At 40.1% G+C, this 17,205-nt stretch overlaps 1 protein-coding gene across 6 annotated transcripts in view; it reads right to left on the reverse strand.

Moving 5' to 3' along the window:
* fgfr3 (fibroblast growth factor receptor 3) overlaps positions 1–17,205 on the reverse strand; it is an 82,548-nt gene that overhangs the window by 14,874 nt on the left and 50,469 nt on the right. For 4 of the 6 annotated variants that reach the window (XM_049481322.1, XM_007230891.4, XM_049481323.1 and 1 more), the window contains exons 6-11: positions 13,429–13,552; positions 13,123–13,313; positions 7,488–7,632; positions 3,836–4,011; positions 1,839–1,987; positions 148–269 (exon numbers count right to left, since the gene is read on the reverse strand). In XM_049481322.1, the coding sequence (XP_049337279.1) occupies positions 148–269; positions 1,839–1,987; positions 3,836–4,011; positions 7,488–7,632; positions 13,123–13,313; positions 13,429–13,552 (907 nt within the window). Of the gene's footprint in view, positions 1–147; positions 270–1,838; positions 1,988–3,835; positions 4,012–7,487; positions 7,633–9,359; positions 9,505–13,122; positions 13,314–13,428; positions 13,553–17,205 lie in introns of all 6 variants that reach the window. The other 2 variants (XM_022684929.2, XM_007230892.4) reach the window with 2 other exon arrangements.

Here is a 17,205-nt window from a genome sequence, read left to right on the forward strand (position 1 = left end):
ATTATATCCATAATTACAGTTGAATCCTTCATATCTATTAATAAATATATCTACGCTTTTTCACCATCCGTGGTCTTTGCTGTGTGGGTGAGAAGCACTGAGACAGAAATACATGCTACGATCATCAGCTGTGTCACAATCACAGACCTTTGAGCATCTTGACAGCGACTGTGAGAGGCTTGTTGGGTTTCTCTTTATCGATTCCGATAGCTTCAGCCATCACCACCTGCCCGAAGCAGCCTTCTCCAAGAGCTTTCCCCAGTGTCAGCCTATAGCAACACACACACACACACACACATAGTTTATATATAAGTATCTAAGAATTGAACACAGTGTCTAAATGTCACATTTTCTGAAATGTGATGCTATTTTCACAGACTGTTCCCACTTGTTCTAGTAGGGCAGAATATGTCATCTGCTGAAGGTTTTCAATAGGACTGCACAACGATATGGAAATGATGTCTGTACTGACAGATTCTACAAATTCTACAAATATTTGATAATATACTCAAAAAGATTTACTCAAACCAATTCATTTAATCATTGTTATTTTTAAATTTCTGTACAAGACTTCTAAGCACACAGATATGAATACTATATATCTCCAGGGAAATCTAGTCCTACTATCAGTATTTTATACTTATATTTTGGCATCATCATCATCAGCAGCAGCAGCAGAATTGAATATGATGCATATAAGATTCTTATACACAGACACATGAAAACTTATGGGATAACAGTATATAAACGAATGCTGGGCAGGAATTAGAACCGTTAGTATGCACTTCTCTCATACCGCCACACCGCTAGAGGCGCTGTGGAGCTCTGTGTAGAACAGCAAAGCAAAAGAAGCAGATACAGCTCCCTAGCTAACGCTAGCCAGTTAGCTAATATAACAAGCTAATATAGTGAAAGCTCAGCTCTGTGGAGACAAATGCTTGCCTAGCTCTGTCCTGCCTGGAGAGAAATGAGAACAGCACTTTGTCTGAAGAGCTTCTCCTGCTGCTGCTCCTCACTTTTTGAGTGTTTTTTTTATCAGAGTAATTTTAGCCCTTTTAAATGTATTAATAATAAATGTATAAATAATATAAAACACTAAGGCTTTAAACTAAGGCTCTGATTACTACTGGGTTTATTTTGTCCCACAAAATTACACAATATATGACGAAATCATTAGCTTATTAGCAGAAAAACAGCTAAGGATAAAAAAAAATTACCTTAAAAGGAGATAAGCCAACAACTTTAACACGACTTCCTTTACAAAACTAAATATTTTAATAAAGAGTTCAAGCAACAGTATTAAAATCAGCCACAATTCCCTTCTCTGTCTAGTTAAAAAATGCATTCAGTTCAGTGTGTATTAATATTATCCTTCAAGCTGCAGTATTAATATATATTCAAACAGGGTTATAGTTACTGTTCACCTCGTATCATTGAGTTTTAAGGAGTTTTATTACTTGCTGAATAAATGAACCTGCTCTTATGGCCAATTCTGGGCTAGTCTGTGGGATAAAGTGGTGTTCGGATGGAGCGGGGGACAAATGTGCTGTAGTCTGCGCGTATGCAGCGGAGCTTCCAGTGCGTTAGCGTGTTGTGCTAACTGGCTAGCATTATCTAGTAAGCTGTCCCAGCATGCTTGTTTGGCGATGCTGTTCTGCTTCTACACAGTTCTCCGCTTCTACACAGCGCTCCACATCTACACTGTACCTCTAGCAGTATGGCGGTATGTGAAAAATCCATAGCGGTTCTAAACTGACGTCCGGTATACCGTATCAACCAGTATACCACCCATCACTAATGCAGGGCAACCCTAACTAATATCCAGTAAGTGAACTCACTTTGAGCGAGGAAACTCCCACTTGGGGTCAGAGGGCAGCTCCAGCTCGGAGACGTTGGGCAGCATGGGCCCGTCGCTGGACGACAGCCGGGCGATCCTGACCAGCGGAGTGTTGGAGTTCATGGAGGAGTTGGACTCTAAGGACACCTGCTTAAGGGAAGAAACAGAAGAGCATGTTGTCATCTCTGTCCGAGAGAAGAGCAAGAGGAAGGGTAAGAAATGGACAGAGGGATAGAGAGAAGAGAGAAAGCAGGAAGGGAAGAGAAGTGTGTGTGTGTGAGGTGTCTCAGAGACAGTAAAGAGATAAAGATTGTGTGTTATGAAGGCAGCGCAGCATAGCCCGTGGTGTGCTGGACGGAACTGCTCTGTTTGTGAGAGACAGAAACACGACGGCTGTCCTTTCTCTTCAGCCACAGATCCGCCGAGAGAAGAGCCCGCACCTGCCAGCTAAGCCAAGATGGACCGGAGAGACATGAGGAGCAACGATTCCTTGCTACACACACACATATACACACACACACGTACTACTGCTGTCATCTCATATCCCAAGGAAATGCCTCAGGGGTATTCGGCTCACCTGCTGCTTCTTGTCTTCTTCTTCTCTGTCTCTCTCTCTCTCTCTTTCTCACACTATAGATCTCAATATCATATACACACTCTATACAGCTCTGGAAACAATTAAGAGACCACTTTAGTTTATGAATCAGTTTCTCAGATTTTGCTATTTATAGGTATATGTTTACAGGTATAAAACAACATTGAACCAAACTGAACTGCTTGAATTGTTGCCCAAGGAGTAAAGGCATAAAGTTATCCAAAAGCAGTGTGTAAGACTGGTGGAGGAGAACATGCCGGTATGCATGAAAACTGTGATTAAAAACCAGGGTTATTCCACCAAATATTAATTTCTTAACTCTTAAAATTTTATGAATATGAACTCTGCATCTTTTTTTGTTATATCAGTCATAAATGACAACATTTTTATTTGAAATTTGGGAGAAATGTTGTTCATAGTTTATAGAATAAAACAACAATGTTCACATAAACTGATTTAGTGGTCTCTTCATTTTTTCATCTTCTTTTCAGCTCTTTTCAAGCTGATGGATGGTCTTGCTAGAGGAGATGTCTGTCTTGTCTTGTCTCCTGTTCTTTGTAGCCTACAGTTATTTCTCATTAAAAACAAACTAACCGCTCTCTCCTCTCTTTGTCTTTTGCCTGTCTCTCTTCCCTTGCTCTCTCTCTTTCTCTCTCTCTCTCGCTCTCTGTTTATCTCTAGCTCTCTCACTCAGTGTTCAGTCAGTAGCGGCGTGCAGATCAAAAGCCCAGGCACTGATGACTCAATCTAATTCTGTCAGAGCCGCTTTTATAGTCGATTCAACAGAGGAATCTCACACACCTGAGAGACAGCAGGAACACAGGGTTCATCACGAGCATCTCACACACACACACACACTCCCATTTACACCTGGGTATGAAATGTCAAAGACCGGCAGACAGGGAGGAAAAGACATCACTCGGGTTGACAATGATAGAAAGACATTTGGACAAACAGGACGATGAATGGGGACAGGTTAAATAAGCACTGATTGAAACTGAAGCAGGCTGAGATAACTGTGTATACAGGAGAGAATGAATGGATGAATGGGAGATGGTAGAGGAGAATCTATATATATATATATATATATATATGTGTGTGTGTGTGTGTGTGTGTGTGTGTGTGTGTTGTGTTCAGCTTGCAGCTGCTGCCGTTTAAAATCTTTAAAACAACTGAGAGAGACTGGGTTGCAGTGAAAGTGAAATATGATCCAAACTCTGGCAGTCATGGGAGAATATGAATAACCTGCTGCTACATTACAACTATGACAAACTTCCATTCTCACACACCCACACACATACACACACACTAAACAAAAGTACACACTAAAATGGAAGTAAGAGAGGAAGAGAGTGTGAGAAAAGGGGGTAGGTTGATCAAATCTTGTATCTACTTTCTGTTACCTGTCTCTTGAGGGGGAACTTGGAGAGCTTTTGCACAGGAGGAGTGGGCAGCGTCTTCTGGGTGCTCATACGCAACCGGCACAGAATGATAATGACGATAGTGAAGACGAAGAGCACGCATACGGTCCCGGAGATCAGGAAATTGGCGTAGTCGTCCTCTTTATCCAGCTCCACAGCTGACGCACACATAAGGGGACGCACAGGGGTGAAAGTTAGAGGCGTGTATTGATCGCATGTCTCTAGACAAGCAGGCAGTTAGACTGTTGTGCCACCCTAGAGCTCTGAAATCATATACACACACAGAGTTATGTGGCCAAGAAAGAAGGGAATATATATATATATATATTTACTAAGTGGAATTAATTTACGCATTGTAATTCTACAGCTCCAGAGTGCCCACAAGAGCCTCCCAATCTTGGAATGTCATGTGATGGTGGTGCTGATCTTCAGACTAAACATCTATCGTTTTGTTACTTTGCTCAACTCAATACATCCTGCTGAACACACTGAAGTGCAGAGTAAAACATAGAGCTAGAGTTAGAAGAACTTTTGACTTATTAAATAAATTAATTGAGTTATTTAAAAATGCTCTGTAATCAGTTACTGTATAGTTGTACACTGAATTACTGTCACACATTAACTTGTGTTTAAGTTTTTTTTTTTCTTTTTTTGGTCCTTCCTGCTCCTGTTCTCTGTTGTTTTGTTTACCTCCCCATGTGCTTCACATGGCTCTGTTTTGTTTTTGGTCTTGTCTTTGCCTTAGCCCCGCCCTGTTATCTGCAATCCCTCCTGTTTCATTTGTAACCCCGCCCGCTCATTACTTCCAGGTGTCCCTTGTCTGTGCCTGTGTATATATACCCCATGTGCTTCTTTGTTTTTTGTCGTGCTTTTTGTTTGACCCTGTTCTACCCTGTCTGGATCTTTTTTTATTGGTGTTTGTTGAACCTACAGAGTTCTGGTTTGTTTTCTTTAGATTGTTTGTTTCTTTGTTTGTTCATTTCTCGTCTTTGTTTGTTAAGAACTAGTTATCATTTGTTTTAAAGTCTTTGTTTTTTAAGACCTTTCGTTGCCTCAGTTTTTGTTCGTTTTTTTGAAATGTCAAAAAACAAACCCACTTGGATTTGCATCCTGCCGCCAACGCGTTGCATAAAGCATGACAGAGAACAAAGGAGCACATGGGTATTTATGCACAGGCACAGACAAGGTACACCTGTGGCAGTAACGAGGGGGAGGGGTTACAAGTGAGACAGGAGGGATTACAGATGAGAGGGCGAGGCTAAGGCAGAGACAAGACCAAACACAAAACAGAGCCATGTGAAGCACACGGAGAGGTAAATAAAACAAGGGAAAAGAGGACAGGGGCAGGAAGGGCCAAAAAAAAAGGAAAACATAAGACAGACACAGGCTAAGGTGTGACAATTACAGTGTATGCAGCAGTATAATTCAGACAGGACATTTAACATTTAACTCAATTTAATACTGTATATCCTAAACACAAGGCTGAAATTTTAATTAAGCTGACAATCATGCTTTATCATTCTTATAACATCTAAACTGTTCTACTCCAAGGAACATCAAACCCTTTGTTTAATGGTTTTACATTTGCAAATACAGTAAAAACAATTAAAAGCCCTATTAAACTCCTGATCGATCAGTTTTAATCAGCAGTAATGTGAGGTCTATCAGTTCTGAGTGTTTTCCAGAGAGCTGGGCCATTAAGCCAAAAGCCCACAATCAATTTAAAGCCTCATTACAAACTAATTAAGCAGCTATCATGCGCCCCTGCAGGTACACACATCTACACACATCCCATAATTCTCCTGTCCCAAGGGAGACCGTTACTCATGTAGCATGTGCATCCCAAAGCTCCTGAGAACAGACGAGGAGAAAAAAAGCTTTTTTAATTAAAAAAGAGAAAGGCATGTGTGTGTGTGTGTATGTGTGAGTAAGAGAGTGGTGTGTGTGTGTGTGTGTGTGTGCCGTTGTTTACTGCAGCTTCCCGCAGGGGCATTAAGAGTAGAGTAATGAAAGTGAGGCTGAATAGCATCACCACACACTGAGCTAAGAGCTTCTGACACATTATAAAACCTCAAACAGAATCAGGGAACTAAACTCCATCCACCACACAGCCTAAACCACTGTACACTGCATGGACAAAAGTATTGGGACACCTGCTCCTATTGTTCAGTTTGTTTCTTCTGAAATGTGTGCATTTGGAGCGTTGCTGTGAGGATATGACTGCATTTAGCCACAGGATGTTGAATGAGATGGATTACCACCCCACCACAACATCTCTGACTCCTCAACTTATATCCCTATCCTAAAGGTACTGGTGAATAAATGGATGGATGGATGGAGTTCAGCTACCCACAGTTTAATGTTGGGGGCTTTATACTGGCATTAAGCCTGATACTAGTAAGTTTCTAAATAATTATTCCAGAGAATTCTATCTATTCTTTTGGCGATATTGTTCTACAGGGACTAGACAAGATGTGTTTGTGTGTGCACTTGCACATCTGTGTCAGCAACCTGGACAACTTAAACTTAACGTAGCTGAATGGATTTATAAGAAGAGGTGTCCCCATACATTTAGACATACTACTTAGACGTACTATATTTTTATATACTGATCTTGACAATTATAGTTATATGTATAATTATAGCAAGTAATAAGAAATGAAAAGATGAAAAAAAAACAAAAGGAAAAAAAAATCTTTAGAAGTCAAGTGTTGGTTAATTAGATCTATAATCTATTTTCTGATTTCATTTTACGAATAAATAATTTATCCTGTTGTTATTTACACTATAAATAACATTTATATATTTGACATACATCTCTGGAAAAAAATAAAAGAGCATTTAAAAAGTTTGCTCTTGATATAATCAAGAGGAAGATGGATGATCACAAGCCATCAAGCCAAGCTGAAATGTTTGAATTTTTGCACCAGGAGTAAAGGCATAAAGTTATCCAAAAGCAGTGTGTAAGACTGGTGGAGGAGAACATGCCAAGACGCATGAAAACTGAGAATTGGTTATTCCACCAAATACTGATTTCTGAACTCTTAAAACTTTATGATATGAACTTGTTTTCTTTGCATTATTAGAGGTCTGAAAGCTCTGCATCTTTTTTGTTATTTCAGCCATTTCTCATTTTCTTCAAATAAATGCTCTAAATGACAATATTTTATTCGGAATTTGAGAAAAATGCTGTCCGTAGTTTATAGAATAAAACAACAATGTTCATTTTACTCAAACATATACCTATAAATAGCAAAATCAGAAAAAACTGTATATTGATGTTGACAATTCTAGTTTATATGTATGATTATAGTGAGTAACGAGAAACTAAAATATAACACATCAAAGAATCAAAGGAAAAATCTATAATATATATATTGATGTCATTTTTTGAATAAATTATTTATAATATTGTTAATTATGCTTTAAGTTAGATTTATATTTAGATATCTATTGAGAATCAGCAGGTTTAGGTCTGAATTTTGGACCTTTCTCATTATATTCAGAGGCTCTGACTTCAAAAGGTTAGCATGAAACACACTGGAGAAAAAGAAATTCATGTTAGAGCTATAGGAAGATCCCTGAGGCAGTGGACAGAAGGCAGTGATTGGTCAGACAGAGAGAACAGCTGTACCTGGTATAACGGTTAGCCAGGCAGAGTGATAGGCATAGCCAATAGAATTCCCCGCAAGACAGGTGTACTCGCCCGCATCCTCATAGGACACATTGGTCAGGAAGAGAACCTCCAGCTCCTTATCCGTAGTGTTAATGCCAGCCGTCTGAATGAGGGGAACAGGGAGAGGGAAGAGGAAGATAGAGAGAGAGAGAGAGAGAGAGAGAGAGAGAGAGACAGATATAAACCACAGCCCCCTGAGTGAGAAAAAATTGTGAAAATGGAGCCTGTCACCTGAAAAAAGCAGTTATCCCATCACCAGATAAACATCAGAGAAGCTTTCTGTAGATAAGACTGACACCAGGAAGAAAATACAGACCCTCCACCTTGCTTTTAACACCAGCAAGCCACACGAAATGAGACAAGTAGAAAAAAAGAAGTCCCTAACAACTTTTTTTTATACACTGAAAAAATATAAACAATGACAGAATCTTTTTTTCATAGTGTTGCTATCAAGGTAAACCATGTATATCATTTTGTATTTGTGTTATGTTTTGTTTTTAACATAATGTAAATCTGTGAATCAGGTGTTCTTTACATTATGTTAAAATTTCATGATTAAAGGACTAATAGAAATGCTCCAAAATGGCTTAAAATCTATGGATGCACAAAATATATTTTACGTTATATATTTTAGTGTTTCTTCTAAAGTTAGTATTGTTTTCAGCAGCAGTGGCAGGCTCATACTCCTACATGAAACACAGCTGAAGTAGATTCATGATTATGTCAATGTATTGTACTTTGTTGTTATTTCATTTATTTATTATGATAAAAAAAATGTTAATCAGCCAAATGCCAAGAAAATTCACTTCTTAATTTCTAGTAAAATCTCTTTACATTAACTTCCATTTTCTATTCTTTTGAAAATACGCCATTTAGGAGACACAACGTTTTTGCACAACAGTGACAATATATTATATATATATTATGTATTAATATTAATATATTGTATTTGGGTGGTCTAAAAGACCAGTTGGAGAACCACTCCTGTAGGAGAATCTTTTTTTGTACTTTTTTCCAGACCATAAAAGCACACTCATAGTGTTCATCACTAGTTTTTTTTTTCAACTCCCTAAAAATTTAACTGTACTCTATACACTATATAGTGAACAGGGCCTGGTTTGGGACGCAGCCAGGATTTGCATCCGGAGTGGGGGGGCTGATTTGTCAGAGATTTAGGGGGCCCGCTCTTTCCAGACGGTGTGTTTTCAGTGGCGCTTCAGTGACTGGGATCTGTGTCTGTTTCTTATTTAAGTGGAGTTTAAAATACTCTGTGGTGAGATGGTCATTAATGTCTTTAAAGCTTCTTCAAGCTCTCTATAGTTAACACTGCCCTCCATTCATCAGAAGAGACTGCCAAGTTTGTGTGCATTTCTGTGTGTGTGCGTCAAGAAAAAAAAAGCAATGTTCAGTTGTGGGTAGCAGTGTATGGGAAATCAATATGAATCTGTGTGTGTGTGTGTGTGTGTGTGTGTGTGTGTGGTGCAGTTCTGGTTTCCATTATAGTTCAGACCTTGTTGTGTTTCGCATCGATTGGAGAAGATGAGGAAGCGTAGAGTAAAATGAAGTAGCCAAACACACACATAAACACACCCACACACACACTTACACACACACACACTTATACACACACAAACACAAACGAGCACAGAGATGCCCCATATCCTCAAAGCAGGCCTGACATTCAGTCCATTCCTAAACAAAACAGCTGAGAAATAAAAACTAAATCCAAAAAAGTCCAAAGAAACCACCGCCACCGACAGGAGAACATGACTGACAGCTGCTGTTAGGGAGGGGCGGAGTCTCTCCAAGCTGTTTAGGGGCGGGGTTTACCTGGTCGCCGCAGTGTGAGCCAGAAAGAGAGTTCTGACTTGCCCAAAAAGTTGGAGGCAGAGCACCAGTACTGTCCTGTATCCTCCTCTGTCACATTAGACAGAGCGAGTCTAACAAGACATTCCTTAGTTGTACTGTTCAGACTCTGCAGAAACACACACACACAAGTATGCATAACTTAGTAAGTGGTGGCACTCATGGAATTGTGGGAACCCAGAGCTGGGCAATATGAAATATCACAATACCTGACATTTGTATGACATGTACAGTTCTGGAATAAAATAAGAGACCACTTAATGATGATGTTTTTCCTTGATTTTATCAAATTGAAAACCTCTGGAATATAATAAAGAGGAAGATGGATGATCACAAGATTCATTCAAGATAAACTGCTTGAATTTTTGCATCAGGAGTGAAATAAAGTGATCCAAAAGCAGTGTGTAAGACTGGTGGAGGAGAACTGTGGTCAAAATTCAGGGTTATTCCACCAAATATTGATTTCTGAAAGCTCTGCATCTGTTTTGTTATGTCAGCCATTTCTCATTTTCTGCAAATAAATGCTCTAAATAACAATATTTTTATTGGGAATTTGGGAGAAATGTTGGCCGTAGTTTATAGAATAAAACAACAATGTTAATTGTACTCAAACATATAACTATAAATAGCAAAATCAGAGAAACTGATTTAGAAACTGGAGTGGTCTCCTAATTTTTTCCAGCACTGTATAAGATAGTCACTTCCTAAAAGCTCCTGTAGCTGTCATGTGTATTTGTCCCAATATTTGTTTTGTTCATATAGCGTATATAGATTTTCTCTCTCTCAAATACATCCACACATCCACTTCAACACCATTTCATCCTCTTCACTGTCGTCAATAGTAACCAGTGCGGAAACAAGCCAGAGCAGTCGCTGCCATCTGAGCCAGGTTTGATCTCCACATTGATGCCAACCTCAAACCCAAACCCCGCAACTCTCCTCTCCTCTCGCTCGCACACATTTCTAAGTGCTGATGAGCTTCAACACAATCCCACTTTCCCTCTCATTCCTCCCAACACATCTCCCCCTCTTTTATTTTCACTTCAATTACACATCTGCTTTGTTCTCTCTCTCTCTCTCTCTCTCTCTGCTTCCCTCCTCTCCCCAGACTCTGTGCCACACATGATCTGTCACTGTGTGCTGTGGTCCGGGGGGAGGGGAGGGGTTTTTGGATTGGAGGGTTTGCACAGAGGAGCGCGTCGGGGATGGGTGCGCGGCTCCCGCTAAAATACTGTTTCAATTATATGGAGTCGAAAATAGAGCGGCGGTCTGGCTAGCCGACTCTCTCTCCCCTCCTCTGCACTGCTGACTCGGCCCTTCCCTCGCTTCCCCGCTTCATTTTTTCCATGGCTTTTTCGTGCGCCCTCTCTCCCTCTCTCTCTTCTTTCCTCCTCCTTCTCTCTGCGGAGAGAGAGAGAGAAAGAGAGAGAGCGGCTGTCTCCCCGCGCGACGCCAGAGCGGCGGTTAGCTTAGCCCAAACCAGATGTGAGTTTCTGTGTGTCTCAGAAGAAAGACAGAGAGAGAGAAAGAGAGGGAGAGAGAGAGAGAGAAACCCACCCTCTGCCATCTCTCTCCTCTCCTGTGGTAAGACACAGGGGCTCTGCTAAAGAAGAAGCTAACATGGGGCTACTCATTGATTAGTTCACGTGGAAGTAGTGCTGGGCAAACTAGAACCAGTATGCATTTCTCTCACACCGCCATACCGCTAGATGGCGCTGAGGAGCTCCGTGCGGAACAGCACCATCAAAGAAACACACACAGTTCTGTGGAGTCAAACCATAGACTGTATATAAGTATGGACAGGGCATCCCCATTCACTAAAGCGTTTTGAAGCCAAAATATGGCCGAAGTGGAAGCTGCCATCTTGCGTGCGCAGTACAGACAAATTGGAGCCAGACCTGCCCAAAACCTGCCCAGCCCAGTTCTTCGTAGCTAATGCACCACACTGTTTCTCCAGCTGGGCTATCCTGTCGCCATGGTCGGAGGCAGCAGCTTCAAGGGCCTTGATGCTACTTGAGTGAGAGTCTAGCGTTTGTATAATCGAATCCAGAGAGCCGGAAATGGGCTGCAAGGCGTTAGAATGTGCTGCAGCGTGCTCCGTAAGCAAGGAACTTTTCAGATTTTCCAGCGCGGGGAGGAACCAGGTCGGGGCATCAGTCAGGTTAGCCATGGTGATAGCGCTTGGTGAAGCAGGCCTCTCTGGGGACCTCAGCGTATCTAGAGTAAGGCTGCCCGCAGCAGCAGATCGAGAGCCGGATGTAGCCGTAGCATTAGCATGCCGCCCCGAGCTAGCTCCCGCTGTTCGCTCCAGAGTTGGTTGAGAGCGAGTGATGGTAGGTAGAGTCTTTAAAAGTCTTCTTTCTCTCAAATTGCGTGACATCTGCTCGAACTTTTTTGAACTGTAGTTTTTAAGGATCTACACGGGATAGAAAGGCTTATCTTTGCTGAGACGGCTCTTACTAATGTGTGGTTGCGGGAGCAGCGTCTATACAAGTCAACCGTTAGCTAACCTGAGTTGGCTAACCTAGTTAACTAGTTAGCTAGCATTAAGTACCTAACGCTAGGTTAAAAACCTAATCTAGAGACTTTAAATAAGGGGGGAAAAAGCAAAGTATGAATACTAATGAATTGACTAATACTAATTGAAAGCCTTAAATGAAAGCCTTAGTGTTTCATATTATATACACTCCTAACAGTAATGAAATAAATAATAAAAATAAATAAATAAAGAGACAGTGCTGTGTATCTATTTTTTGTGTCAAAAATCAAAACATTGCAACATGACATGTTTGATTCAGTTGCCTTAAGTGACATTTCACGTCCTGCGATGTGACTATTGCACATGCGCACATCGTGATGACGATGCTTAAACGATATATCGTGCAGCCCTACTACTGAGTTCATTTCGTTTATATTCGTGCATGTTCTTTAAAAGCTTATCAATATGGACAGATTGACGAGTACCAATAGAATAGATCATAGGGGCAGTGCAGTCAATAGTCCAAGCAAAATATATAATAACGTGACTGCTGAATAGAAATGATGAACAAATTCTGACAGAAAACAAACAGATAGCAGAACATTTTTGCACAGTTTAAAGCCTTGACAACGACATCAACATCAATTATGACAACCTTCACCATTGTCATGTTTGTTTATGTGCAATTCTTATGATTTTTAACTGCCCTGTCCTGAATGTATAGCTCAACATTCCTCTCTTGAAGTATGTGGGCAGAGATAGTTACATCATGTGAAGGTAATATGTTCATTTCCAGGCAAAAAAAGGGAACACAAATAGCCTTAACTCAACATTCACCCTACTTTACACTGGAAACCTTAGCATGTGCTATATGTGTCTTTGTTTTTAAAATTTGTATTAAAAAAGCTTAATTAGGAAGAAGTTACACATTTTAAATGGAAGAATTGCAATGCTGACAATGGGAACAATCTCATGTAGCACAATTCTATAAGGCAACTCTATTGAACAATTCTATTAGTCAATTAGCCCCTAACAAACCTAATAAACCTGTAAACTAAGGGTAAGTCCACACAGCAGGTAAAAGTGACCTATGTCCAACTTTTTTCATTAGACATTCAGAACACAGATGTGTTATTTGTGTAATTTTTTTTTCAGATATGGCATTGATAAAGCAGTCCTCACCTCTAGTAGACTAGTAGTGTTAGACTAGATTGTGAGAGAAGTTCAGCAGGGTGGGTAGTGGTGTACCTTGAGAACAGTGACGTAGGGGGCGCCGTTGGAGCCGTAGCGGCTGCCGTTCACCTCGATGTGTTTGAGCCACTGGATATGAGGCTGCGCGTCACTGTATACTTTACAGTAGAACTCCACATTGCTGCCCACCTCCACTGTCTGATTCGCAGGCAGACCCGCCTGCAGGATGGGCCGGTGAGGGGAGCGCTCTGATTGGTCGAGAAAGAAAAGATTGAGAGGTGAATAGTGGAACGCACAGATGAAATGAATGGAAGGAGGGAATGAGTTTGAGTTGAAGGAGGGAACGCAAGTGTGTTTATTTACCTAATACGTCAAGCTGGTAAGTGTGTGTGATGGTCCCATACTTGTTCTGCACCACGCAAGTGTAGTTCCCTCTGTCTGACGGAACAGCACTCTCCATCACCAAACTCCACTGCAGATGCCTCAGCTAAAGAGAGAGAGAGAGATTTATTCATCCAACAGAGAACTGATCATATAAAGGGGGTTCTTTAAGAGCACTGATATCCATAGAACACTTTTTTCAGTACTATAGAACTTTACTGCTTAGAATGAAGCAACAACTAAACAACTACTAACAGCAGATACTGAATGTTGAGAGACAGAGAAAGAAAGAGACACCAGATATGAGATATCAAAGAGTGAGATAGAACAAAAATTTAAATAAAACCAAAAGTTATAGAGCATAACAGAGAGTGAGATTGAGAGAGGGAGAGAAAGAGAAAGAGAAAGAGAGAGAGCATGTGAGCAACGTTAATGAGTGTAAAAAGAGATTAATTGAGAGAAAAAAAGAAAAAGAACCAAACAGTCGACAGCAAAGACTAGAAATACTAGAAAGGGACAAATTTAGATACAGTCAGAGAGAAAGGACCAAAAACGAGATAGCAAAGTGAGAGGGATCAAAAATGAGATAGCAAAGTTAGAGTGAGAGACCAAAAATAAGATAGTAGATTGAACAAAAATATGTCAGCAACTGAGAATGAGCAAAAATTAGATAGCAAAGTGAGATAGCAAAAAAAGAGTGACAAAAATGTTGTCAGTAAAGTAAGAATGAGTAAAAATGAGAAAGCAATGTTAAAGAGAGAGACCTAAAATGAGATAGCAAAGTTAGAAAAGAGAGAAAGAGACAAAAATGAGATAGCAAAGTTAAGAGAGAAAAAGAGAGACAAAATGAGATAGCAAAGTTAGAGAGAAAAAGAGAGAGACAAAATGAGATAGCAAAATAGAGAAAAAGACCAAAGATTAGATAGCAAAGTTTAGAGAGAAAGAGAGAGAGTCAAAAATGAGATAGCAAAATTAAGAGAGTAAGATAGAGAGACAAAATGAGATAGCAAAGTTAGAGAGAGACAAAGAGTTAAAAAATGAGATAGCAAAATAGAGAGAAAGACCAAAAATGAGATAGCAAAGTTAAGAGAGAAAGAGAGAGACAAAAAGAGATAGCAAAGTTAGAGACAGACAAAGAGTTAGAGAGAAAGACTAAAAATGAGATAGCAAAGTTAAAGGGACCAAAAATGAGATAGCAAAGAACAGCGATCAAAATTGTGTCAGTAAAGTGAGAACGCAAGAGAGACAGAGAGAGAGAGATAAAAAATGAGATAGTAAACTGAGAGAAAGGACCAACCACCAACACCAATATAACTAGAAGAACTCTTTTCAGTGCTCTATAAAACCTTTTTAAAAAGGTTAAATACAACACTGATATCCACAGAACACGTTTTCTGCTTAGAGTGTAGTTTACAGCAGCTCCTGAATATTGTAAATATATTACTAGAACAATCCTCTATTTTTCATATTACTCATTAGTCATAGAATATTGTCTGGTTACAGGGTTTCGGATTGATGGAAAACCCTTTTGTAGGTGGTTCTATATAAAACCATTACAAATCAAAGTATTTACATCTCACTATAATACAATAAAACTGTATATATAATATATAATAAATCAGTGCACATGATGGATTGTAATATAATTGTTATATACTGCATTTGGCAACTGTAATATGCAGAATTATATTAAAAATACTGATTTCTTGTATTGTGCACCCCTAGTGTTATACAGTGGCTGGTAAATTCATGTGTAAGTAGGGTATAAAGTCATATACATTATACATTACAGTATAATGTATATGAAACACTGCTTCAGACAGAACACACACACACATTCCTATACACACACTCCTATACACACACACACACACACACACACACATGTCAACAGTACCACTCACATGGAACACTTAACATCACCAGACTTGGAAAATGTGCCGACGGGTCACAAAGTACGCCTCTTTGGTGTTTACACGAACCCTTCACCTCTAGACACACACACACACACACACACACACACTCACCTACTTATACACACTTACAATGGGCCTACCACCCATTCATGCTGCTTTGCCAGAGCCTGTACTTATAGAAGCCTCTCTTTCTCTCTCCCTCTCTCTTTCTCTATGTCTCTCTGTCTCTCGTTCCCTCGCCTGGCACTTTGGAGGTCGGAGTGGAAAAAAATGTAACTGTGTAAATATTATGGGCTGTGTTTTCGCACAGTCGCATGGTAACACTGACCGGTCTTACACACATACATACACACACACATGCCCCAGAAAGTTGGCAAGTGTGTCCGGTGTGCCCCCCGCACCCCTCCTCTCGTTCCACTGCTCCTCTTCTCCTCCTCTCCTCTCTTCCCTCTCTCTCTCTCCCTCTCCCGTGCTCTCCGAGTCAATGACTCTTAAGAGCCTGCTGACGGACACGCCACATCAGAGTGTGTAAGTGAGAGAGAGGGAGAGAGAGGGGTCGAGAGGGTGCTGGGGGGCGGGGGGTTGGGGGGGGTTAGGGGTGGAAGGCCGTAGGTTGGTATCATGTGAGTCTGTAAGACATCCGAGTGCCTCAGTCCAAAAAAAAAAAAAAACTCTGAAGAATTCTCAGCTGTTCCTGAAACGGTAAATCAATCCAAATACTATCTACTGAGAGAAGAGGGGAGCAGAGAGAGAGAGAGAGAGAGAGAGAGAGAGAGAGAGAGAGAGAGAGAGAGAGAGAGAGAGAGAGAGAGAGAGAGAGAGAGAGAGAGAGAGACTAAGTGGAAAAGAATCAGGGATAAAGAGAAAGAAAATGAAGCAAAGTGAGAGGGAGAGAGAAAGAGAAGCCAGATAGAGAGATAAGAGACAAGATAAGAGATCAGAGATAAGAAAGAGAGAGACTATAGATGGCAGCAAAAAGAGATAGTAAAATTAAAGAGAAGGACTACACATGATAAAGCAAAAACTTAGAGAGGGTCCAAAAATGAGATACAGTTAGAGAGAGGGACCATAAAGTAAATAGCAAATTGAGAGACGAAGACCAAAAATTTTATAGCAAAAAGAGAGGGGCCAAAAATGAGATAGTAATGTGGTAAAGACCAAAAATGAGATAGCAAAGAGATGGAGAGAAACCAAAAATGAGATAGCAAAAACAGAGAGAGACCAAAAATGAAACAGAAAAGTAAGAACAACCAAAAATTAGATGACAAAGAGAGGGAGAGGAACCAAAAATGTGATAACAAGGTTAGAGGGACTAACAATGACAAAGTAAGGAGAAAAAATGAGATAGCAAAGAGAGAGAGTAAACAAATCAGACAGCAAAATGAGATAGGGACCAAAAATGAAATAGCAAAGTAAGAACAACCAAAAATGAGATAGCAGAAAGAGAGAAAAAAGCCTAAAATTGACATAGCAAAAACAATGAGAGACCAAAAATTAGACAGTAAAGGAAGAACAACCAAAAATTAGAAAACAAAGAGAGGAAGAAGAACCAAAAATGAGATAAAGTCAGATAGGGACCAAAACTGAGACAGCTAAGTAAGAACAACCAAAAATGAGATGACAAAGAGAGGAAGAGGAACCAAAAATGAGATAAAAAAAGTTAGAGGGAGTAACAATGAGATAAAGTAAGATAGCAAAGATAGAGAGTCCATAGATCAGATAGCAGTGAAATAGTGACACAAAAATGAGACAGCAAAGTAAGAACAACCAAAAATGATATGACAAAGAGGAAACAAAGGGACAGAGAGTTAACAAAAATGATGTAACAAAGTTAGAGGGACTG

The sequence above is a fragment of the Astyanax mexicanus genome, chromosome 7 (genome assembly GCF_023375975.1).
Source record: "Astyanax mexicanus isolate ESR-SI-001 chromosome 7, AstMex3_surface, whole genome shotgun sequence".
NCBI lineage: Eukaryota > Metazoa > Chordata > Actinopteri > Characiformes > Acestrorhamphidae > Astyanax > Astyanax mexicanus.